Source organism: Nicotiana sylvestris, chromosome 5 (assembly GCF_000393655.2).
Source record: "Nicotiana sylvestris chromosome 5, ASM39365v2, whole genome shotgun sequence".
NCBI lineage: Eukaryota > Viridiplantae > Streptophyta > Magnoliopsida > Solanales > Solanaceae > Nicotiana > Nicotiana sylvestris.
The window spans coordinates 92,550,576-92,575,653 of NC_091061.1; the positions used below are offsets into that span (position 1 = coordinate 92,550,576).

The 25,078-nt window shown below is 39.2% G+C and overlaps 1 protein-coding gene across 1 annotated transcript; it reads right to left on the reverse strand.

Annotated features, from left to right (window-relative positions):
• Window positions 1-2,723: 2,723 nt before the first annotated feature.
• Window positions 2,724-3,228, reverse strand: LOC104241483 (probable calcium-binding protein CML13). Its single transcript, XM_009796423.2, has one exon. The coding sequence runs from the start codon at window positions 3,165-3,167 to the stop codon at window positions 2,724-2,726; it is 444 nt and encodes a 147-aa protein (XP_009794725.1). The 5' UTR covers window positions 3,168-3,228.
• Between the last annotated feature and the right edge of the window lie 21,850 nt (window positions 3,229-25,078).

Consider the following 25,078-nt stretch of genomic DNA (forward strand, 5'->3'; position numbering starts at 1 on the left):
ACTCCCCGGATAATGGGCCCGCCCTTACACTCTTCTCTACATAAACAATATGCTTTGTTCGCCAGCCAGGATTCGAACTCTTCACGTTAGCCTACTACCCACATTCTGCATGTACTACCATCACCGTTGAACTAGAGCCCGGGGGCATAGAGAGGGTTTATTTAAGCATGTCACTTTTGCCTTCATATGACATGCTCTAACAAACTACTTCACTTTCACAAATTTATCCAAATAATTTAAGCATGTCATAGCATTTGTGTGGTTATAAAACTTTTGAAACTTGCGGTCTTAGACATGCCATAACATTTGTATGGATACATAAGCTTGTCATTGAGGGTAAAATAGAAAGTTTATGTAAAATTAATTCCTTTTCCAAATTTAAAAACAGGTCATTCATTTTGGAACAAATTGAAATACAGTCACAGAGACTGGAATTGAGGGAGCTCACTATTTGCGTATACCAAAACTTGAAACTAATGTCTTATGGTTATACACTAACAAAACCATCTCCAAGAGAATTAGAATGGAAAAACTTTCTTGATAGAGAAGAATATTTTAAACCTCATAATCGTAACATCTAAGCATGAAGCAGCCTTGGCAGGGATAAGTAGCAACGAAGTAGTAAAGTCCCAAAACCGCACTCTCCTGAAACCCTGCATCCGAGAGTATTATACTCCCTCTACAGAGCCCACAGGTACAAATTTTGCAGATTTTTTTGGGAGCAATATTTCTGTTTTCAACAATTATGTATGCAAAATTTTAGTTTGGTGGCAGCTTCTGTTGAATTCAATAGATTCCCTAGAGCTTTTCGAAGACAAATATATTAAAAATAATAATTCAAAAGAGGGCCTTTTGACAAACATAAATGTATCGGATTAAGATTTCCTGTTTTGTTTAGAAAACTTAACACGAAGAAAGTCTTTAGAACCAAAACAAAATATTTGGAGTATAAGTTCAGTGACAAGAATCATGATGCGAATGTGGCAATGACGCTTGACCCTCAAGTCCTCCCTAAGAAAGGAAGTTTCAAGTACCTCAGATCAGTAATTCAAGGTATCGGGAAGATTGACGAGGATATCACACATCGTATTGGAGATGGGTGGAGGAAATGGAGGCACGCATCCATTGTTGTTGTGGGATAAAGAATATGCAGCCTAGACTTAAAGGTAGGTTCAATAAAGTTGTGGTTAGACCGACTATATTATATGGGGCAGAGTGTTGGCCAATTAAAAACTCTCATGTCCAAAAGATGAAATTAGCAGAAATGAGAATGTTGAGATAGATATGCGAGCATACCAAGAGAGATAAGATTAAGAATGAAGTTATTTAGGACAAGGCGAGAGCAGCCTCCATGGAGGACAAGATACGAGAAGTAAGGTTAAAATGGTACAGGCATGTGAAGAGGAAAAGCGCAGATGCCCCCGTGAGGAGGTTTGAGAGATTGACCTTGGTGGGCACGAGGAGAGGTAAAGGTAGGTCTAAGAAGTACCGGGCTGAGGTGATTAGGCATGACATGACAACTTCATATCGTTGTTGTTAGTGCTTGTTGCTATTGCTTTTTTTCATTTGTCCTTGAGTTGAAGGTCTTCGAAAACAGTCTCTCTATCTCCGCAGGGTAAGAATAAGGTATGCATACACACTACCCTCACCAGACTCTACTTGTGGAATTATACTAGGTATATTGTTGTTGTTGTAGACAGACTTAAGAAATTGCACTGGAAAATTTTCTCACAGCGCATACTCTAAAAGAATTGCTTTATAATCAGATGTCAATTGTTAGAGTCGAGCTTGGCCACCTAAAAGTAAAAACTCTAGCACCAGCCCTGATCCTTGCTAGTATTACAATTTAGGAGTTGTCACTGACTACACAAAAACTATTTGGTGCAAGTTTCTGATATATGAACAATAGGCTTATGATTAAGTACAGATTTCGGTGAAGAAGCACTACATTTAAAAAATTTCCTAAGACTCCATTTACCAATATGCAACATATTTTTCACTTGTTCTCTAACTGTCATTCCTAGACTTTCCATCGTTGTCCACTTGTTTCTAGTAGCAAATAGCAACAAACTTTTTTTCTCCATATTAGAACTCCACCACCCCACCCCCAGATAAGACCAGCATTACCATGTACATTTTGACTCACAATCACATCCAGCAACTACCATCATGCCTCTGTCAACTTCTAATGCTGCCACCGTGCAACAAGGGAGGTCAAAGGTGGATTCAGGATTTGAACATTATAGGTTCGAGTTCGAAATGCCACCACAATCCATTTAATTTATTATTTACACTAATTTAGTGAATTTTTAAACACACACACATAGAAAGTCAGAGCCAAAGCTACAAGGTTCAGATGAACCCGAAAGTCCTTAACTACATCCGCCGCTTGCCAAGGTGTCAGTTTTCAAGAATGGCATTGACTTCCGATATGAAAATATCAGGATCATACACTGTAAAAGTACATGAAATTCTCAACAACAAAAAAAAAAAAAAAAAAGGCGCAACCTTTCGTATCTCTTCACAAACACAAATGAGCTAAAGCACACACATCAGGAAACATTTCAACGGTTGAATTTCCCACCACGCGGCACACATAACCCGTGAAATAGTTTTAACACGAACAACAAGCCAAACAAAAAAAAAAGAAAATTTGCAAATATTGAACTTAAAAGATTCAAATTCTAAAAAGAAAATGCAAGTATAATCACAGGCAGGGGAACTCACTTGGCGCACATTCGGGCAATAAAATCCTCGTAACGGATCTTACCATCGGATCCAACATCAACTTCTCGGATCCACTCATCAAACTCAGCAGCTTCCAGCTTTTCCCCAATACTAGTAAGGATATGCTTGAGATCCGAAACAACCACGCAACCGGTGCCGTCTTTATCGAGGACTTTAAAAGCGTCACGGAGCTGCCGATCAAATGGCTCCGGCTTCAGATGTTTGGACATGAGTTCGAGGAATCGGTTGAAATCGAAGGGCGAATTGAGCTTTTCCTCGGCGATTATGGACTTGAGTTGGGCTTGGGTCGGGTTACCGCCCAGTGAACGCATAAGGATACCTAGTTCCGATGGGGCGATTTTACCGTCGCCGTCGGTGTCGAAGAGGGTAAAGGCCTCCTTCATGGAGGACACTTGATCGTTGCTCAGATCTTTCACCATTCTCTCTCTTGAAAGGTTTCCGGATGAAAATGGAATTCAAATTTGATTCAATGAAGTTCGAGGGCAATTCAGTCGATTCCTTTGTTATAATTGCGAGTTTAAGTTCGGCCCGTAGAAATTGAAAAAATGAGGGCTCATAACTAGGTCCAGATTGGAGGCCCAAATAAATGGGTGATTTTGCACAAACAAATTGCAGAAATATGACATTTTTGGGGGTGGTCTTTATATTTTAACCACCTTTCCTGATGAGCAGAATTTTATGGTCAAAAATTAAAAATATTGCCCACCAGGTAAGTGAGGGGCTATACTTATTCTGTTATTCAAGAAAAATTGGGGCATTTGCATCTATATCCGTTTTTTGTGTCACATTTTAACTTGTGCCCGCTTTGCAAAAAAAATTGCAAGTGTACCCGCTTTTTCGCATAACTTCAGCACACGGGGCTGAAGTAGCAAAGACAATCACGCAAAACTTCACCATTCTAGTAGCCGGGCCTGAAGTTCAGCTCTAAAGCTGAAGTTTATGTGTAGTAAATGGGAAACTTCAGCTCTAAAGCTGAAGTTTTTGTGTTGTAAACTAGAAACTTCAGCTCTAGAGCTGAACCTTTTGTGTAGTAACTAGAAAACTTCAGCTCTAGAGCTGAAGTTTTTGTGTTGTAACTGGATATAGTAACCGGGAAACTTCAGCTCTAGAGCTAAAGTTGTTGTATTGTAACTGGAAAACTTCAGCTCTAGAGCTGGAGTTTTTGTCTTTAACATCCATAACTATCAAATATCTTTTGCCTTTTAATTTTCTATATAATGCTCTAATAATTGGTCATAGCTCTTGTCATGATATACTGTCGTCACATCAGAAGTACCAAAGCTTAAAACATTTATAAGAATTTCTCTTGCATCATATTCTTGAGAAATAGTAACCCATGAAGAAACATCAAAACGAAATAATACTGATGGATTATATTGCTAAAAACTTGTCTGGCGAGAGCTCCCGCGCTTGCCCAATGAGTTGATCTCTTATGTCGTTGAAGTCATCCTCCATGCCAACGAGAGTAATATCCTCCGTATATTTGTTTTAGCTTCATTAATTAAAGAGAGCAATGTTGAAGTCATCGTTGTAAAAGAAGAAAAAAGAAAATAAAGGAAGAAAAGGGGGAGGAGAAAGGGAGCTGAAATTGTTTAAAAATTGGGTACAAGTTAAAAGTTTTTAAAAAATGGGTATAGGTTAAATAGGAGCAACCAAATAGGACGCCCCGTGCAATTTTTACATAAAAATTGTACTCTAAATTTGTCTCGAAAACTCAGTTACACACCCTAACTATATAGATGATTTTAAACCCCCCCCCCCCAAATTGTAATTACACCCTGAGAATATAATACCAGTCTCATAGTATAAACTACTCCCTCCGGTCCAAAATAAGTGATTTTTTGGCCTTTTTCTTGTGGTCCAAATAAGTGATTTTTTCAGATTTCAAGAATGAATGAATTAATTATTTTTTCCCTACATTGTCCTTGGAGTAAATTGTGTTGGAATATATGTTAGGAGTGTTTATGTGAGTAGTTAAGGTTAATATGGTCAATTTCATTGCTAATTAATGCTAAAAGGTGAATTTCTTAATCTGTGTGAAAACATCCAAAAAATTACTTATTTTGGACCGGAGGGAGTAGTATAAAGTGCTTTACACATGTGCCACGTCAGAAATCTTCAGTTTTCTTACTTTTTATTTTTTTCCGTTTCTTTTTGTTTATTCAAGGTCTTTTCTTTTCCGTACTTTTCAGTCTCAGTTCCATATTAATTTTTATTTCCTTCTCAGCACCCTATTTATCTCATTTCTTGCTCCCTTTTTTCTCTTCTAATTTTTCCTAGTTTCAGTTGAACATAGCCAAAAATATATTTATCTTTCTCTCCTCTCTACTTCTTAACAAGTTCGTGCATAAATAAAAACAAAATCGGATAATATAATCAAACTTATGAAAAGACCTTTATGAAAGTAGATAATCAATTTAACACCTAAGAATTTTTTATCCATCACATTCACATTTCATTCTTAGAGTAGGCTAATAATTACGTTGAATTGTTCATAAAATAATTTTAACCTTTTATTTCCAAAGTGATTGATAAATTCTAAATTTACTTTAAATTTTAGAGAAAATAGAAAATAATAGGTGAAAATAATAAAAGCATGATTCAAATTTAAGATAGTTAGAAATGTTTATTAATCGGATCCTAGATTAAAAGAGACCAATTCTTTTAGATGAAAGAATATAGTTAGGTGGAAAATCAAATAGAAAGTGGAAAGAAATTCATTGGGTCTCATTAGCTCCCTATACAATTTGAATTATTTTGAAATTTTTATAATTATATCAAGCTCCACTTCTATCTATAATAATAAATTCATTATCATATCCTTGATATGCTGGAATTGTTTGGAAAAAAAAGAAAAAGAAAAAAAAAAAGAAAAATAGAAGAGAAGCAGATGGCAGAAGAACTGAACAGAATTTTAGAGGATGGGGAAGCCGGGGGGGGGGGGGGGGAGTTAGAAGAAAGATAAAGGAAGCTGAAAATAAATTAAAAAGGGTCCACCTTCTTTTGGTTATATAGTTAAAGTTTTTAACTAAATTTTCGGGACAAGTTTATGGTGCAGTTTATGTGTTTTCTATATTTATTAAATTTGAAGTTTTGCTAATGGGGCAAACAGGGAAAAAAATTCAAGATCATCCACATTAAGGACTATTTGTGTATTTTTTTCGATTTAAACAATATGGTTATTTTTGTGTCATTGTTTAAATTTGGATGTAGTTTAAATAAGTGTAACGATCCGATCGGTCGTTTTGAGCTTTAGTGTTCCATTCAGTCGTTTGAGACTTGGAGTAGCTTCATATGGTATATTATAACTTGCGTGTATCGCTGGTTTTGATTTTTGAGTGGTTCGGGATTGATCTGGAAGAATGATTGTCATTTTAGAAGTTTTAACTTGGAAGAGTTTACCAATTTTGACTTTGCGTATATGATATTAGATCGGAGTTTTGATGGCTCCGTTAGGTCCGGAGAATAATTTTGGATTTAGGCGTATGCCCAAAATTGAATTCGGAGGTTCCTAGGTTAATTTGGTTTATTTTACCGAAAATTGGCAATTCGAAGGTTTAGAAATATCCTAAGTTTGACCATGGTTTGACTTTTGGGTAAACGGACTCAGAATCGGGGTTTGATTATTCCGATAGGTTCGTATGATGATTTTGGACTTGTACATATGTTCGGATTTAGTTTCGAAGTTTTCTAGAAGAATCCGACACTATTTGTTAAAAGTTGGCAATTTGAATAACTTAAGAGTTCATAAATTTGACCAAGAGTTGACTTTGATGTTATTGAACTTAAATTGATATTCTGGGACTTTGGATTGGTCTATGTAGTAGAATTGAACTTGTTTGCAAAGTTTGGAAGTAATCCAAAGTGTTTAAGTGTGATTCAGACACTCTTTTGATAGAATAAAGATTTAAAAACTTAAGAGAAATTTTATTCGGTTCGAGCCTCGATATTTTTGTTGTGATGTTTCCTTGGGTGTTTTGAGGCTTGTGATAAGTTTGGATAATGCATTTATACTTGTTGGTATGATTGGATGAGGTTCCGAGGGGCTCGGGTGTGTTTTGGATCATTGATTGAAAAACTAGATAAGATAAGAATTTGGAGTTTGACCATGGTCAATATCGCGTCTAGATGACCTTTTTCGGTATTTTGAGTGTGCGAGCATGTTTGTAACGTATTTTATGATTGAAATGCATATATGGTTTGCGTCCGGGAGGTTTCGAATGAGTTTTGGGTGCCAAACGAAAATTTTATTATTGGTGGTTTTTTTTTCTTTTTTCTGGTGTAAATAATTATGAAAATGCTATTTATGTTACTTTTCTTCCATTCCGTCGCAGAAGGAAAAGGATATCGAATGATCGATTCACCATTGAGCCCTGAAATTTTCAGACTTGCTTTAAAATCTTAAAACATCATATTTCCCTCATTTTAAGGCCAAATTGGGTGATTCAAGAGCCTATTTTAGGTGTAATCTTGCAAGTACCATGCTGAGCTTATCAAACGTGAGTTTAGAGATCATCTAAGATCTGATTCGGGCTTAGACAACTGCTGCATTTTTCTTATTTTGCAATTTAGTTATTCTTCTCACAAGGTTTTGGAGCTCGATTTTGGGCGATTTTGGAGGGGTATTTTCACCATTTGAATTGGGGTAAGTACTTTTGACTCGGATTTAATTTTATTTCATGATTCCAACCTCAATTTTAGTGTGTAATTAATGATTTAAATTAAAGAGATTGGGGGATTTTAGTAAAAACATTTCTAAAACACAAATTGTTGATTTGAAGGCCCATTTGAGGTCAGAATTGAATTATTTTGATATGGTTGGGACTCGTATCGAAAAGGGTATTCAGAATTTATGAGCTTCTCAGATTCCGGGGTACGGGCTCAGGATTGACTTTTTGAGATGACTTTTTGATTTTAGTTAAAGAGCTTAACTTTATTAATTTGAATTGATTTCTCTTGCATTATTTGTTATTATTACATTATTTTTGGCTAGATTTAAGTTGAGCGGGGGGTAAATTTTAAAGGAAAATCTATTTTGAGTATTGATTTGACCTAATTGATGTAAGTAAATTGCCTAATTTTGTGTGGAAAAACCTACCCCTTAGGTTTTGGGTTGATTGTACTATTTGAATTATATGGAAGACGTGTACGCGAGGTGATAATTGTGTGCACAAGCTTATATATGGTATTTGACCGGTTTAGGCTATTAGGCTTATTTCTTGCATTTAATTGAAGTTGTCATTTCATGTTATATCTTCTATTGTTAGGCTTTCTCTTACGTGTTTTACTTGAAATTGTTAGTACATGTTCTATCTTTTACTGCCAAGTATACTCTTATATGCTTTAATTATTATTTGCAATTACTTGTTGAATTCCTGCCTTAGTCGTTAATTGCTTCTTGGTAACTGTGCCTTATTTATGAATTGTCATTACTTGCTATTTGATTTTGTGAGTTATCATGTAACTATTTTATCCTCATGTGACTTTCTTTGTTTAGCCTCTTTATTGCGTTTAATTTTTTGTGATACGCCGTAGTTAGTTGTGGTTTGTTTGTTTGTTTGTTTAACTCATATTGTTTGGGAATCGAGTTGCACGCCACAACGATATTGAAATAATATGAAAAGATATGACATGGAGCGATAAAGACGGATGATATGATACAGGTGGGATCGGGTTGCAAGCCGTAATAGATATTGTTATTATTGTGTGGAATCGGGTTGGACGCCGCAACGTGTTGATATGTTGCAATTGTTTGTGACAGTAAAGTTAACCTCAGTTGTTATTCTAGTATTGGAATGATATCGACTTATTGGGTGAGTCATGCATCCTACGTGAATTATTGTGTTTCTTCAATGTGTCAATCTGTGCCTCCGTGGTTACTTGGTGAATTAATTTTCAAGATGAATTTATCTGCGTGGAGTCATTATCTCATACTCTGTTGAGTTGTTGGTAACATAACGATTTTAAATAAAAAAATTATGAACATGCTTACTTTATGTGACTCTTAAGTTAAAACTCGTCATTTCACTCGGTACTTTACTATTCTTAATTGTTATCATATTTTACTTTAATTGATTCTCAAATTAAACTCCTTACCCATTTAATGTTTTACTTTACTTAAAAATTGTTATTATGTTTTACTTTACTAATTCTATATTTAATTCAGTAACTTATCAGATGCTTTATTTTATTTAAAAATATTATTTTCTTCACCCCATTTGATTTCTAAACTAAACTCATTTAATATTATATTTTATATAAATTATACTTTATTTCACCATATTTGTTTTATAAAACAAACTCATATTATCATTTGACTCCTTACTTTATTCAATATTGTTACTATGCCTTATTGTATATGAATAAATCTCTCGAATATTTTGTTTAGCATTTGACACGGATACAATGTACATGGTAGCACGTTATAATGACCTAACCAGTCATTTTGAGCTCTAGTACATCGTTCCATGGTTTGAAACCTTGAGTAGCTCACTTTATATTTTATGACTTGTATGTGAGATCAAAATTGAATTTCGGAAAGTTAGGAGTTGATTCAGAAGGAAAATTCTCAATTTAGAAGCTTTAAGTTGGAAGAGTTGACCAAGGTTTGACTTTTGAGTAAACGACCTCGAAATACAAAAATTTGAAAGTTCCAATAGGTTCGTACGATGATTTCGGACATGGGCATATATTCGGGTTATCGAGTTGTCCGGGAGCATTTCGGCATTTATTATGGAAAGTTGGCATTTTTAAAAGTTTAAGAATTTTCTAAGTTTGATTTGAAGTAGACTTTGGTGTTTTCGATGTCCATTTGGGGTTTCGATCCTTCGAATAGGTTTGTATCATGATTTGTAACTTGTGTGTAAAGTTTGGTATTTTTTCGAGATGTATAGACATAATTTGGATGCGTTTATCGATGTTTGAATATTTGAAAGATGAAAGAAGGATTTTGATCGTCAATTCGTGATTTCTATGTTATTCGTGGCATTTCGAGCCTTTGGATAATTTTAGATAATGTATTAAGACTTTTTGGTGTGATTGAACGGGGGCCTTAATTGTGATTTAGAGTGGTTTTGGATAATTTTTCCTTATTTTGCTGTCGTTTCATGAATTACTATTCGGTTTTCCCCCATTCTACTTCCTATTGTTTTATTCAGCTGTATTATATGTTATCGGGTTGATTGGTTCGGGTTCGGAGAGGTTTTGGTAAGGTTTGAGACACTTAGTCTCTTTTGAGTAAGCTTAAGTTGGAAAAGCCAACCGGATGTTGACTTATATGAATAAGGGCTCGAATGTGAATTCTGACGGTTCGGATAACTTCGGAAGATGATTTGGGACTTAGGAGCTTGATCGGAATGTATTTTGAAGGTCCAGAGTAGATTTAGGCTTGAATTGGCAAAATTAGAATTTTGGCGTTTTCCGGTTGATAGGTCAGATTTTGATATAGGGGTCGGAATGGAATTCCGGGAGTTGTAGTAGGTCCGATGTGTCATTTGGGATGTGTGTGCAAAATTTTAGGTCATTCGAACGAGGTTTGATAGACTTTTTGATCGAAAGCGGAATTTGGAAGTTTTGAAATTCTTAGGCTTGAATCCAATGTTAATTTGGTGTTTTGATGTTGTTTTGAGTGTTCCGAAGATTGGATCAAGTTTGAATGATGTTATGGGATATGTTGGCATATTTTGTTAAGGTCCCGGGGACCTCGAGTGAGTTTCGGGTGGTTGAACGGATCAATTCATGTTGGAAAAAAGTTGCAAAAAATATGTTGTTGGTGTTGCAGACATTTAGCCTTCGCATTCGCAAGAAGGCTCTCGCGTTCGCGAAGGGATGGGAAGTGAGGTTGTCATTTTGGCCTTCGCGTTCGCGGTATGGTTCCCGCGTTCGCAAAGGGTGAGGTCTAGTGGTCATCGAGAACACGACGAGGGTCCCGCGTTCGCGTAGAGTATTTGGAGTGGCTGGATCCCAGGAAACTTGTTCTTCATGTTCACGTAGGTGTAGCCACGTTCGCGAAGGTTGGGTCAGTTGAAGCATCGCATTCGCGAGGGTTCTTCTGCGTTCGCGTAAGATGATTTTTGGTCAATGGTATTTTGTGCTTCGCGAACGCGAGGTTTTGACCGCGTTCGCGAAGAAGGATTTCAAATCGCTGGGTAGAATGTTTAAAAGGCTATTTTCGCGATTTTTGGCCTAAGTTCACCATTTCTGACTCGGTTTTGGAGCTTCTTGAGGGAGATTGAAGAGGGAATCAAAGAGAACTTCTTAGAGGTAAGAATTATGGACTTAATATACGATTCTATTGTGATTTCTACCTAATTAAACATGAAATTTGGGGGATCTGAAGCCTAAATTGGAGAGTTAGGGCTTGGAAACTTGAGACTTTAATCTAGGGATTTGAGGGGCCATTTGTGGTCGGATTTTGGTATTCTTGGTATGTATGAACTCGTGGGAGGATGGGTTTTTGTTGATGTGATTTTTATCAAATTTCGAGACATGGGCTTGGGGGTCGGGTTGGACCAATTTTGGAATTTTTGGTATAATTTGATTAATTTCGCATGGGCTTCGTCCCTTTAGCATATTCTAATGTTATGATTCTGATTTTGGGTAGATTCGGCACGAGTTGAGGCCGAGGCGAGAAGCAAAGGCATTGCGGAGTAGTATTTTATCCGATTTGAGGTAAGTAACCATTGTAAATTTGGAACTAAGGGTACAAAACCCCGGTATTTCATATCGTTTTGATAAATGAGGTGGCACACATGCTAGGTGACGAGCGTGTGGGCGTGCACGGTAGGGATTGTGACTTGGTCCGTCCCGTAGCGACTATTAAGCCGCGTACTTGATTTGAAATCTTATGATATCCTGTATTTTAGAAATTTATATTGTATTATGGGCTGTATACCATGTTTGGGGCCTCGTGCTGACCTGTTGAGACCCTTAGGGGTATTTTTACTGTTTTCCTCACTCTATTTGCTTGAAAGCATATCCTCAGTCATGCTTTACCTGTTTATTGTCTAAAACTGGTTTTTATCACTCTACTTCTTAAAATGTAAAAACTGTTTGGGTTGAGTTTCCCTGTTTTCCACTGTTATGCCCGAGTGGCTGTGAGGTTAATGACTGAGAGAGGTTGAGGACCTAATGGTGAGGATTATAGATATTATGGATCGGGCTGCACGCCGCAACAATATTATATGTATATATTATAGTTCGGGATGCATGCCGCAGCGATACTTATACAGATCGGGCTACACGCCGCAGCGATATATATATATATATTGGATCGGGCTGCGCGCTGCAACGATATAACGCTTGGGCTGTAGGAGCCCCTCCGAAGTCTATACACCCTAGTGAGCGTAGTCGACTATAAACTATGGATGGGGATGCACGCCGCAACGGTTATTATGATTATTACTATTATGAGATGTTATCGAGCCTGAGTGCTGAGTGTGAATACTAAGTGATGAGAGCTGAGTCACGAGTGACCGAGAGGCTTTCCCGAGTGGCTATATTTATGAGTGACACCTTGCCTGAGGGGCCCATTCCTGATATTTTTTGTTGATTTCACTCTTCTTTTATAATGAGCCTCTGTTGAAAACTGCTAAGTAAATGATTTCAAAGTATTTCTATTGAAACTGAAGCTTTATGAAGAAACTAGTTTTTAAACTATTGAGTTTGACTTGATATTCTGTTGTTTACTCTTTTATATGATTTTTACTGCTCGTCACTGCTTTCAGACCTTATTTACTTTAGTTACTTACTGAGTTGGCGTACTCACGTTACTCCCTGCACCTTGTATGTAGACCTAGGTGACCGAGTGGCAGAGTGAGGGTTCCTATCATTTCCAGAGCTTATCTGAGATTGCAAGGTAGCTGCACGGCGTCCGCAACCCTGCTTTCCTCCTTCCTATCCTTGTTTTTCTGCATTTTTAGACTTATTATGTATTAGACAGTCATATCAGTGTATTTAGAGGCTCTAGACTTGTGACACCAGATGGTTGGGCTGTGTTGATCTATTTTCTGCAATGTTTTCCACACATTTCAGTGATTTATGTATTCCTTATGAAAATTGAGACTTAATTAAATGTTAGAAAAATGTTTTTATTAAAAGAAATTGACTGTGGTTACTTGTTGGGTTGACTTGCCTAGTTATGTGATAGGTGACATCACGATTGGGGTATTTGGGGTTGTGACTAATTGGTATCAGAGCCTAGGTTACATAGGTCTCGCGAGGCATGAACCGGTTTAGTAGAGTCTCGCAGATCGGTACGGAGATGTCTGTATTTATCCTCGGGAGGTTGCAAAACTTTTAGGAAAAACTTCATATTCTTGAAATTCTTGTCGTGCGAATCTGTTGATCCGAGTACTAAACTTCTGTTATTCCTTCTCTCATAGATGGTGAGGACATGTGCTACTAGTCAGGATGGATGACCACCAGTACCACCAGCTAGGGCCACTAGAGGCCGAAGACGCGGTCGAGGCCGTGGTAGGGGCAGGGGTGTAGCTCGCACAATAGTTAGGGCAGAACCTGCAGATCCACCAGCCACCCCAATTCAAGATCAAGTCCCAGTTGTGGATGCTCCAGCAGCACCAGCTCAAGCACCAGCCAGTTGCACCAGCTTAGGAGTATGTGGTACCAATTATGCCTGACGAAACGAGCAGCGTTGTTTGTAGAGGTTTGGTAGACTTCAGCCTCCAACTTTCAGTGGTACTAAGGGCGAGGATGTGCATGGTTTCTGGGACAAGTGTCAGAGGATTCTTCGCACAACGGGTATTTTAGAGACCAGTGGTATAACATTTACTACCTTTTAGTTTTCTGGAGCTGCCTTTATTTTGTGGGAGGCCTATGAGAGGCGTAGGCCTGTTGGTGCAGCGCCCCTTACCTGGCAGTAGTTCTCTGTTCTCTTTATATAGAAGTATGTACCACAGTCTTGCCGAGAGGAGCTGCGTAGGCAGTTCGAGCAGTTGCGTCAGAGAGACATGAATGTGACACAGTATGAGATACGGTTTTCTGAGTTAGCTCATCATGCGGTCTGGTTGGTTCTCACAGATCGAGAGAGGATCAGGAGGTTCGTTGATGGCCTCACATATCAGCTTCGGATTCTCATGACTAGGGAGAGGGTGTTAGGTGCTACTTTTGAGGAGGTTGATGACATCGCCCACGAGATTGAGTCGGTTCGTCGCCAGGAGCGAGAGGAGAGGGAGGCCAAGAAGCCTCGAGGATCTGCTAGCTTTGGTAGTGCTCCTTCGAGGGATCAATTTCAGCACGGCAGAGGTCGTCCATTTAGACAGGCTTAGTTAGCTCGCCCAGGTTATCGTGGGGCATCATCGGGTCATGGTTCTCACAGTTCTCATCATGGCCATTCATCACTCAATTCCCTTCCAGCCCAAAGTTTGTCCCCGTGCTCCATCAGTTTAGGATTCTTCTATGCTAGGTCCTTCTACTAGTCATTCCGGTGCCAGGGGTTCCCTTCAGTCCCCATCTCCAACACCGGGAAGTTGTTATGAGTGTGGAGAGTTTGGGCATATGAGGAGGCAGTGTCCTCGTCTTCTTAAGGGTCCGTCTCAACAGAGGGGTTAGCCCTCGACTTCAGCTCCAGTTACTTCACCACCCGCTCAGGCAGCTAGGGCTGGGGGTCAGTCAGCTAGGGGTTGCCCTAGAGTGGGAGGTCGATCAGGTGGTGGTTAGGCTCATTTCTATCCCTCCCAGGTAGACCAGATGATATTGCTTTAGATGTTGTGATCACATGTATTGTCTTAATCTGCCACAGAGATGCCTCTATGTTATTTGATCCCGGTTCCACTTATTCTTATATGTCATTATACTTTGCTCATTATTTGGATACGCCTCATAAGTCTCTTGTTTTATCTTTTCGTGTACCTACTCCGGTGGGCAATATTGTTGTTGTAGACCGTGTGTACCGGTCATGTGTGGTGACTATTGGGGGTCTGGAGACCCGAGTGGATCTTTTGTTGTTATGTATGGTGGATTTCGATGTTATATTAAGCATGGATTGGATATCTTTGTGTTGCGTTATTTTGTACTACCATGCTAAGTCAATGACTTTGGCTATGCTGGATGTGCCATGGATTGAGTGGTGAGGTTCGACCGATTATGTTCCCCGTAGGGTAATTTCATTCTTGAAGGCCCAGCGTATGGTTGGGAAGGGTTGTCTATCCTACTTAGCCTTTGTGAGTGATGTCGGTGTAGAGACTCCCAGTATTGATTCTGTTCCTGTTGTGAGGGATTTTCCCGATGTGTTTCCTGTAGACCTACCGAGCATGCCACCGGACAGGGATATTGATTTTGGTATTGATCTGGTGTCGGGCACTCATCACATCTCTATTCCACCGTATCGTATGGTACTAGCGGAGTTGAAAGAGTTGAAGGAGCAGCTTCAGGAACTCCTTGATAAATGGTTTAATCTGCCTAGTGTGTCACATTGGGGTGCGCCTGTCTTATTTGTGAAGAAGAAGGATGGCACGATGAGGATGTGCATTGATTACAGGTAGTTGAACAAGGTTACAATTAAGAACAAGTATCCCCTACCTCGCATTGATGATTTATTTGACCAGCTTCAGAGAGCGAGAGTGTTCTCCAAGATTGATCTCCATTCAGGTTATCACCAGTTGAAGATCAGGGACTCTAATATTCTTGAAATGGCTTTCAGGACCCGATATGGTCATTATGAGTTCTTGGTGATGTCTTTTTAGCTGACCAATGCCCCGACAACATTCATGCATTTGATGAACAGTGTGTTTCGGCCCTATCTCAACTCATTTGTCATAGTTTTCATTGATGATATTATGGTGTATTCGTGTAGTTAGGAGGAGCACGCGGAGCATTTGAGAGTTGTGTTGTAGAGATTGAGGGAGGAGAAGCTATATGCAAAGTTCTCCAAGTGTGAGTTTTGGCTCAGTTTAGTGGCATTCTTGGGGCACGTGGTGTCCAATGAGGGTATTCAGGTAGATCCAAAGAAGATAGAGGCAGTTCAGAGTTGGCCCAGACCGTCTTCAGCCACAGAGATTCGCAGCTTTCGTGTGTTGGCGGGTTATTACCGCCGGTTTGTTCAGGGATTTTCATCTATCGCATCACCCTTGACAAAGTTGACTCAGAAGGGTGCTTTATTCAGGTAGTCAGATGAGTGCGAGGTGAGCTTTCAGAAGCTCAAGACCGCCTTGACCACAACTCTAGTGTTAATGTTGCCATCAGCTTCAGGTTCCTATACCGTGTATTGTGATGCTTTTAGAGTTGGTATTGGGTGTGTATTGATGCAAGAGGGTATAGTTATTGCTTATGCTTCTCGTCAGTTGAAGGCCCATGAGAAGAACTACCCTGTTCATGATTTGGAGTTGGTTGCCATTGTTCACGCATTGAAGATTTGGAGGTATTATTTTTATGGTGTGTCTTGTGAGGTGTTTACTGATCATCGTAGCCTCCAACACTTGTTCAAGCAGAAGGATCTCAATTTGAGGCAGCAGAGATGGTTGGATCTACTAAAGGACTATGATATTACTATCTTGTACCATCCAGGGAAGGCCAATGTGGTGGCCGATGCCTTGAGTAGGAAAGCGGTGAGTATGGGGAGTTTGGCGTACATTCTAGTTTGGGAGAGACCTCTTACAGTTGATGTTCAGGCCTTGTCCAATTGGTTCGTGAGGTTGGATATTTCAGAGCCAGTCGGGTATTGGCTTGTGTGACTTCTCGGTCTTCCTTATTTGATCGCATCAGAGAGTGCCAGTATGATGATCCTCATTTGCTTGTCCTTAAGGATAGAGTTTAACAAGATGATGCCAGAGATGTGACTATTGGTGATGATGAGGTGTTGAATATGCAGGGCCGGATATGTGTGCCCAATGTGGATGGGCTTCGAGAGTTGATTCTAGAGGAGGCCCATAGTTCGCGGTATTCCATTCATCCGGGTTCCGCGAAGATGTATCAGGATCTGAGACAGCATTATTGGTGGAAGAGAATGAGGAAAGATATTGTCGGATTTGTAGCTCGATGTCTCAATTGTCAGCAGGTGAAATATGAGCATCAGAGACCGGGTGGCTTGCTTTAGCGGATGGATATTCCAGAGTGGAAGTGAGAGCGAATCACTATGGACTTTGTAGTTGGGCTCCCACGGACTTTAAAGAAGTTCGATGTTATTTGGGTGATTGTGGATCGGCTGACCAAGTCCGTGTACTTCATTCCTGTGTGTACTACCTATTCTTTAGAGCGGTTGGTAGGGATCTATATCCGGGAGATTGTTTGTTTGCATGGTGTCCCAGTTTCCATCATTTCAAATAGGGGCACTCAATTCACTTCACAGTTTTGGAGGTCTATGCAGTGAGAGTTGGGTACTCAGGTTGAGTTGAGCATATCTTTTCACCCTCAAACGGACGGGTAGTCCGAGCGCACTATTCAGATATTGGAGGGCATGTTGCATGCTTGTGTCATCGATTTCAGAGGGTCATGGGATCAGTTTCTACCGCTCGCAGAGTTTGCTTATAACAACAGTTACCGGTCGAGTATTCAGATGGCTCCATATGAGGCTTCGTATGGGAGGCGGTGTAGATCTCTAGTTGGTTAGTTTGAGCCAGGTGAGGCTAGGCTATTGGGTACAGACTTGGTGCAGGATGCTTTAGACAAGGTAAAGGTGATTCAGGAGAGGCTTCGTACAACACAGTCGAGACAAAAGAGTTATGCTGATAGGAAGGTTTGGGATGTGTCCTACATGGTTGGCGAGAAGGTTCTACTGAAGGTTTCACACATGAAGGGTGTTATGAGATTTGGGAAGAAGGGTAAATTGAGTCCTCGGTTCATTGGTCCTTTTGAGATGCTTCTAAGGATTGGAGAGGTGGCTTATGAGCTTGCTTTGCCACCCAGCTTGTCGGGCGTGCATCTGGTATTTCATGTTTCTATGCTCCGAAAGTATATTGGTGATCCGTCTCATGTTTTGGATTTCAGCACGGTTCAGTTAGTTGATGATCTGACTTACGATGTGGAGCCAGTGGCTATTTTTAAGCGTCAGGTTCGAAAGTTGAGATCTAAGGATATAGCTTCAGTGAAAGTGCAGTAGAGAGGTCGGCCCGTGGAGGAGGCTACCTGGGAGACCGAGCAGGAGATGCGAAGTAGATATCCTCACCTATTTGAGGCTTCAGGTATGTTTCTTGACTCGTTCGAGGACAAATGTTTAGTTAAGAGAGGGAGGATGTAACGACCCGACCGGTCGTTTCATGAATTAACACTCCATTTTCTTCCATTTCTGCTTCTTATTGTTTTATTCAGCTGTATTATATGTTATCGGGTTGATTGGTTCGGGTTCGGAGAGGTTTTGGTAAGGTTTGAGACACTTATTCTCTTTTGAGTAAGCTTAAGTTAGAAAAGTCAACCAGATGTTGAATTATATGAATAAGGGATCGGATGTGAATTCTGACGGTTCGGATAGCTTCGGGAGATGATTTGGTACTTAAGAGTGTGATCGTAATATGTTTTGGAGGTCCGGAGTAGATTTAGGCTTGAATTGGCAAAATTTGAATTTTGGCATTTTCCTGTTGATAGGTGAGATTTTGATATAGGGGTCGGAATGGAATTTTGGGAGTTGCAGTAAGTCTGATGTGTCATTTGGGATGTGTGTGCAAAATTTCAAGTCATTCGGACGAGGTTTGATAGACTTTTTGATCGAAAGCGGAATTTGGAAGTTTTTGGAATTCTTAGGCCTGAATCCGCTGTTAATTTGGCGTTTTGATGTTATTTTGAGTGTTCCGAAGATTGGATCAAATTTGAGTGATGTTATGGGATATGTTGGCATGCTTGATTAAGGTCCCAGGGGCCTCGGGTGAGTTTCGGGTGGTTGAACGGATCAATTCATGTTGGAAAAAAGTTGTAGAAAATCTGTTGTTAGTGTTGCAGACATTTGGCCTTCGCGTTCGCGAGAAGGCTCTCGCGTTCGTGAAGGGATGGGAAGTGAGGCTGTCATTTTGGCCTTTGTATTCGCGGTGTGGTTCTCGCATTCGCGAAGGGTGAGGTCCAGTGGTCATCGCGAACGCGACGAGGGTCCCGCGTTCGCGTAGAGTATTTGGAGTGGCTAGATCCCAGGAGCCTTGTTCTTCGCGTTCGCATAGGTGTAGCCGCGCTCGCGAAGGTTGGGTCAGCTGAAGCATCACGTTAGCGAGGGTTCTTCTGCATTCGCATAAAAGGATTTTTGGTCAATGGTATTTTGTGCTTCGCGAATGCGAGTTTTTGACCACGTTAGCGAAGAAGGATTTCAAATCGCTGGGCAGAATGTTTATAAGGCCATTTTCGCGATTTTTGGCCTAAGTTCACCATTTTTGACTTTGTTTTGGAGCTTCTTGAGGGAGATTGAAGAGGGAATCAAACATAACTTCGTGGAGGTAAGAATTATGGACTTAATACACGATTCTATTGTGATTTCTACCTAATTATACATGAAATTTGGGGGATTTGAAGCCTAAATTGGGGAATTAGGGCTTGGAAACTTGAGACTTTAATCTAGGGATTTGAGGGACCATTTGTGGTTGGATTTTGGTATTCTTGGTATGTATGAACTTGTGGAGGATAAGGATTTTCGTTATTGTGATTTTTATCGAATTTCGAGACGTGGGCCTGGGGGTCAGGTTGGACCAATTTCAGAATTTTTGGTATAATTTGATCAATTTTGCATGGGCTTCGCCTCTTTAGCATATTCTAATGTTATGATTCTGATTTTGGGTAGATTCAGCGCGAGTTGAGGCCGAGGCAAGAGGCAAAGGCGTTGCGGAGTAGTATTTCATCCGGTTTGAGGTAAGTAACCATTGTAAATTTGGAACTGAGGGTACAAAACTCCTGTATTTCATATAGTTTTGATAAATGAGGTGATCCACATGCTAGGTGATGAGCATATGGGCGTTCACCGGTAGGGATTGTGACTTGGTCCGTCCCGTAACGACTATTAAGTCGCTCACTTGATTTGAAATCTTATGATATCCCGTATTTTAGAAATTTATATTGTATTATGGGATGTATGTCATATTTGGGGATTCGTGCCGACCTGTTGAGACCCTTAGAGACATTTTTACTGTTTTCCTCACTCTATTTGCTTGAAAGCATATCCTCAGTCATATTTTACCTGTTTATTGTCTAAAACTGGTTTTTATCACTCTACTTCTTAAAATGTGAAAACTGTTTGGGCTGAGTTTCCCTGATTTCCACTGTTATGCTCGAGTGGCTGTGAGGTTAATGAATGAGAGAGGTTGAGGACCTAATGGTAAGGATTATAGATATTATGGATCGGGCTGCACGTCGCAGCAATATTATATGTATATATTATGGATTGGGCTGCACGCCGCAGCGATACTCATATAGATCGGGCTACACGCCGCAATGATATATATATATATATATTGGATCAGGCTGCGCGCCGCAGCGATATAACGTTTGGGCTATAGGAGCCCCTCCGGAGTCTGTACACCCCCAGTGAGCGTAGTCGACTATAAACTATGGATCGGGTTGCACGCCGCATTGGTTATTATGATTATTACTATTATGAGATTTTATCGAGCCTGAGTGCTGAGTGTGAATACTGAGTGACGAGAGCTGAGTCACAAGTGACTATGAGGCTTGCCCGAGAGGCTATATTTATGAGTGACACCTTTCCTGAGGGGCCCATTCTTGATATTTTTTGCTGATTTCATTCTTCTTTTATAGTGAGCCTCTGTTGAAAACTGCTAAGTAAATGATTTCAAAGTATTTCAATTGAAGCTTAAGCTTTATGAAGAAACTGCTTTTAAATTGTTGAGTTTGACTTGATATTCTGTTGTTTAGTCTTTTATATGATTTTTACTGCTCATCACTACTTTTAGACCTTATTTACTTTAGTTACTTATTGAGTTGGCGTACTCACGTTACTCCCTGCACCTTGTGTGCAGATCCAGGTGCCCGAGCAGCAGAGTGAGGGTACCCAATATTTCCAGAGCTTATCGGAGATTGCAAGGTAGCTGCACGGCGTCCGCAACCCTGCTTTACTCCTTCCTATCCTTGTTTTTCTGCATTTTTAGACTTGTTATGTATTAGACAGTCAGTGTATTTAGACGCTCTAGACTTATGACACCAGATGGTTGGGCTGTGTTGGTCTATTTTCTGCAATGTTTCCGAACATTTCAGTGATTTATGTATTCCTTATGAAAATTGAGACTTAAATTAAATGTTAGAAAAATGTTTTTATTAAAAGAAATTGACTGTGGTTACTTGTTGCGTTGGCTTGCCTAGTAATGTGATAGGTGCCATCACGATCGGGGTATTTGGGGTCGTGACATGGTGCTGGTGTTTTGTTTTGTTCTTCGCTAACGCGAAGGGTCTCACGCGTTTGCAAAGAAGGATTTTTGGTACATCCTAAAACGTGCTTTTTAGGGAGAGATATTACTTTGCAAGTAGACAAGACTTTGGGGATGCAAGAATACGCTAGGAGCAAGAAAGATAAGGATTCAACTTCATGTTTTCCCTCTTTCTTCCTATATTTCCATTATTGGTTACGAATTCTAGTATTGTAGTTTTGCATATTATTATGAATAGCCAATTTGTTATCTAAGGTTTTGATGGAACCTTTTGGAGGATGAATTCTTGTTAAGTTTTTATATAATTGAGCCGTTGGATTTCTCTACTAGTTCAACTATGTGTTTGTTGATGTTGATTGAATGGCCATCAACTGTCTGTACCTATTTAGTGTGTACTACTCGAGAGAGAGAGAGAGTATGAATTTAGGTAGTTGTTGAAAAATATCACTCCTAACGTATGTGAGAGATCAATACGGAGGGTTTAAAGGAGGGATTAGATATAACGAAACCTTGGTGAGATCGTGGTGAGCGATGAATTTAGTGCCAGCTAGTGTAGTTCTAGAGAATATGTCTAGTAAATTATGGTAGTTTCTCAACAGAGAACTATAACACCCAAAGTACTCACGATCGGTAGAGAATAATTAGGCGAAATTTTAGAAGACATAGCGGGAAGAATTCCAACAATTGGTGAAATCATAACTCTAGACCTCCTTAATCTTGTCTCCAACCCTTATCCTTGTTAATTGATAGTTTTACTGCTTTTTAGATTTGTTAGTTAATTATTTAAAAATAAACCTTATAATCTTTATAATTAGAAAATTGTTTGTACTTGTGTTTCTTAACAATATTGAGCAATTGTAGTTAGTCCTTAGTTCTCTATGGGATTCGACTCTAGACTTTTAGACTAGATTATATTTGTAGCGACTGTTTATGCCTTTTAGGACTAGAGTTGGGCATGATTAAATTTTGGTGCCATCGTCGGGGACTAACGGTGCAGTTGTAGGTGTAAATATTGCTAGGTTTCAAGTTTGAACTTTATTTTTGTTTTCTAGTATTTGATTTTTTTATTTTAGTTTTACTTGTTAATTTGAGAAACATGGCATGGTGGAATTATGGGATTTTTTATGTTGGTAATTCTACTGTTGATCTTCTTTGTGTGTATTGTGGAGGAAACCACATGGAAAAATTGTCAAAATATTCCCAAGAGCAAGTTATATGCACCAACTCAATCTTATGTGTGGAATGTATTTGTGGTGGTCAAGATGGTCACTTTTATGATTGTGCTTATATGTCTTACTCTCCCCAGCCCCTTATTATGATGGTTTTACTTTTTCTTGTGAGGTTAACAGGAATAAAGAACCCGGGGAAGCTAACATGAAGAAGATCAAAGATATGTTAAAGAACCCGCGGAAGCTGACATGAAGGAGATCAAAGATATGTTAAAGTGTTTCATGGAACAAAGTAATGAGAAACAACTACAAATACAAATGCTATGTGATACTATCCAAAGGCAAGATGCAACTATTCATAACCTGGAGGCACAAGTGAGTTAATCAGTTGAAGCATTTAATGCTCAACAAGCTGATATTGTGGATAGTAGCCAAAAGAAGCATGCGTTAGATCCAGAAATTGAGATGCTAATGGATGAGGTCAGAGTAGAACACCAACAATCTATCTAACTATAATTTGAGGATATCGATGTTGAAGAAGTAATACTAGAGTCAGCCAAGGACATTGAGGATACATATTTAGTCGACTCTAGTGTCATTGGTATTGAGAATGTTGACAGTCCCAAAGTTCATGTAGTTGAGCACATTGGTCCTCACTCCAAGCATTTTTCTACACCATTTTTGGATGATGATATAGAAATAGAGTCATCCGAGCCAATTGAGGAGTCAAGAAATGAGGAACAAGGTACCTACATTCTGGAATTCTTCTTAGCAAAAAGTCAGGATTACACACCTCATCTAAAGGTCAGAAGTGCAGAATACTACATTATTTCCTTGGGCCAGTTAGATTCGTTCCATCACCCAGGAGCATAATCATAAGCCTGAAGCAAAACATGGGACTCAATTCATAAGCTCGAGGTGGAGGCAACCCAACTTCACCGCTTTCTTTTATTTTTTTTTTATTATTGTATTATTCTTGTAGTGTTGGTTTTTTTATTTATTTCTCTAGGATCAAAGGAAGCAAAGCTATTGGAAGAAAGCAAAAGCAAGTGAGATAGTCAGAACTAAGTGTGGGGTGCCTGCAGAAAGAACCAAGTCTGGGAGAAGTCTGAGTACCTCATGAGCTGCTAATGCTTCGGCCTTTAGCCTACTAGAGAGTTTTTTTACTCTCTTATATTTATGGGTGTGCATTTGGGAAAATGCACAATTTTAAGTGTGGGGCGAAGAGACTATTTTGGTGTTCCTATGCAATTTAGTTGTGTTATTTTATGTGTATTGAAAAAAAAAGTTAGAAATAATCCCTCTTGGTTTTTCTTATGGCCACGGTTCTTTTTCAAGGGATGACTCTTTGAACCGGGAAGAAATATTTTTTCTTGTAGGTAGAATTTTCAAAAAGTTTTGGACTTTTCCCAACGATGGACTTCCTAGATAGTTTTCTTGAGGGTTTAAAGTCCAAAGAAAAACAATAAAAAAATATTTTGGTTTTTAATTTTTTTCATTTTGAACTGATAATGGAATGGGAAGAAATTGAGTATCTATGCTTTTTGACATATTTTATATCGGGGCTTAGAGGCGGAGCATTTGAACTAAGCACTTTCTTCATGATATTTGTATACATGCCGTGAAAATATGTGTGGCTTTTTTTGACACCGAGGCTCATCTTTCGACTCTTGAGATTAATTCTCATGTGCTTAAATTTTATGATGACTCTACTAGTTGCTTTAACTTGAGAGTCGGGTTCGAGCAGTCCTAAGTGAGTCATGTGAATTATGTGGGCTGAGATTGATGTATTTTGTGCCATCATTACTAGTCTAGAACTTGCCTCGTGTGTGAGTCAAAGCGAAATGATTAAGTCTTGCAAGTTTGGGAACTGATATAGGTTTTCTTTGATTGACCATTTAGCCTATTTGCCTATCAGTGCTAATACTATCAGTTGTTACCCCTTTTGAGCATGTTCTTTGGCAACCACATTATAAACTGAATCCCCTTTGTTCTTAATCAAATCTTGTTAAACCTGTACCTCCGAAAGCACTTAAATAGATAGAAGAGAAAGAAAGAGATTGGGTAGCTTTTGAGTTGAACCATAGAAAGGCCGACAAGGTGCACTTCTGTAAAAGCAAAAACAAGTTACTAGCCGAAAATACCAAATTAAGAAGTGTGAAAAAAAAGGAGAAGAAGAAAACACAAAAAAGGAGAAAAAATGAATAACACCTCTCATATCTCTATCTAGGCTAGTAAATATCTATATGTTGATGCGCTTAATGAATAAGGGCTTAAATGTGCATGGCTTAAACGAAGGTACTTAAAAGTAAAGTGTATTGTATTAAAGTGGTTAGGAGGGTGAGTCACTGTTCTCTCAAATACATCCTACCCGTCCCTTAACCTACATTACAACCTATAAAGTCCTACTTAGTCCTAGACTTTGCGAGCTTAAATTAGTAGAGACTTATACTACGGTCAAGCCTCTGGTACGAACTTGGGTGGCATAAGAGTTTCTCTATGAGAGCGAGCAAATTCTTCCGATATGAGAGTCCTTAGAATATACTTGAAATTATATTGAGTGTGTGGACTACTTTCTCTATGATTTGTTGGTGAAGGCACATGATTTGCAAAGGATTGGTAGAGACCTTGATTTTTGAGTTGGCACAAGGAGCGAGTCATAGTGTGCAATGCAAGTGAGTCAAGTTTTGAGGCGAGGATATTAGAAAGAGTCACATGAATATTTTAAATAATCTTGGCACGAGTTTAAAACTTGAGGAAATGTATGAAAAGTGCATATGCCGGGTTCTAAGTGTTGATATAAACTATTGTCATTGGTGTGATGCTTCCATATGTTTTGAAAGGTATTTCTCGCCT

Excerpts from the sequence above, each read along its gene's own strand:
- LOC104241483 (XM_009796423.2), bottom strand. The coding sequence starts at position 3,167 with ATGGTGAAAGATCTGAGCAACGATCAAGTGTCCTCCATGAAGGAGGCC.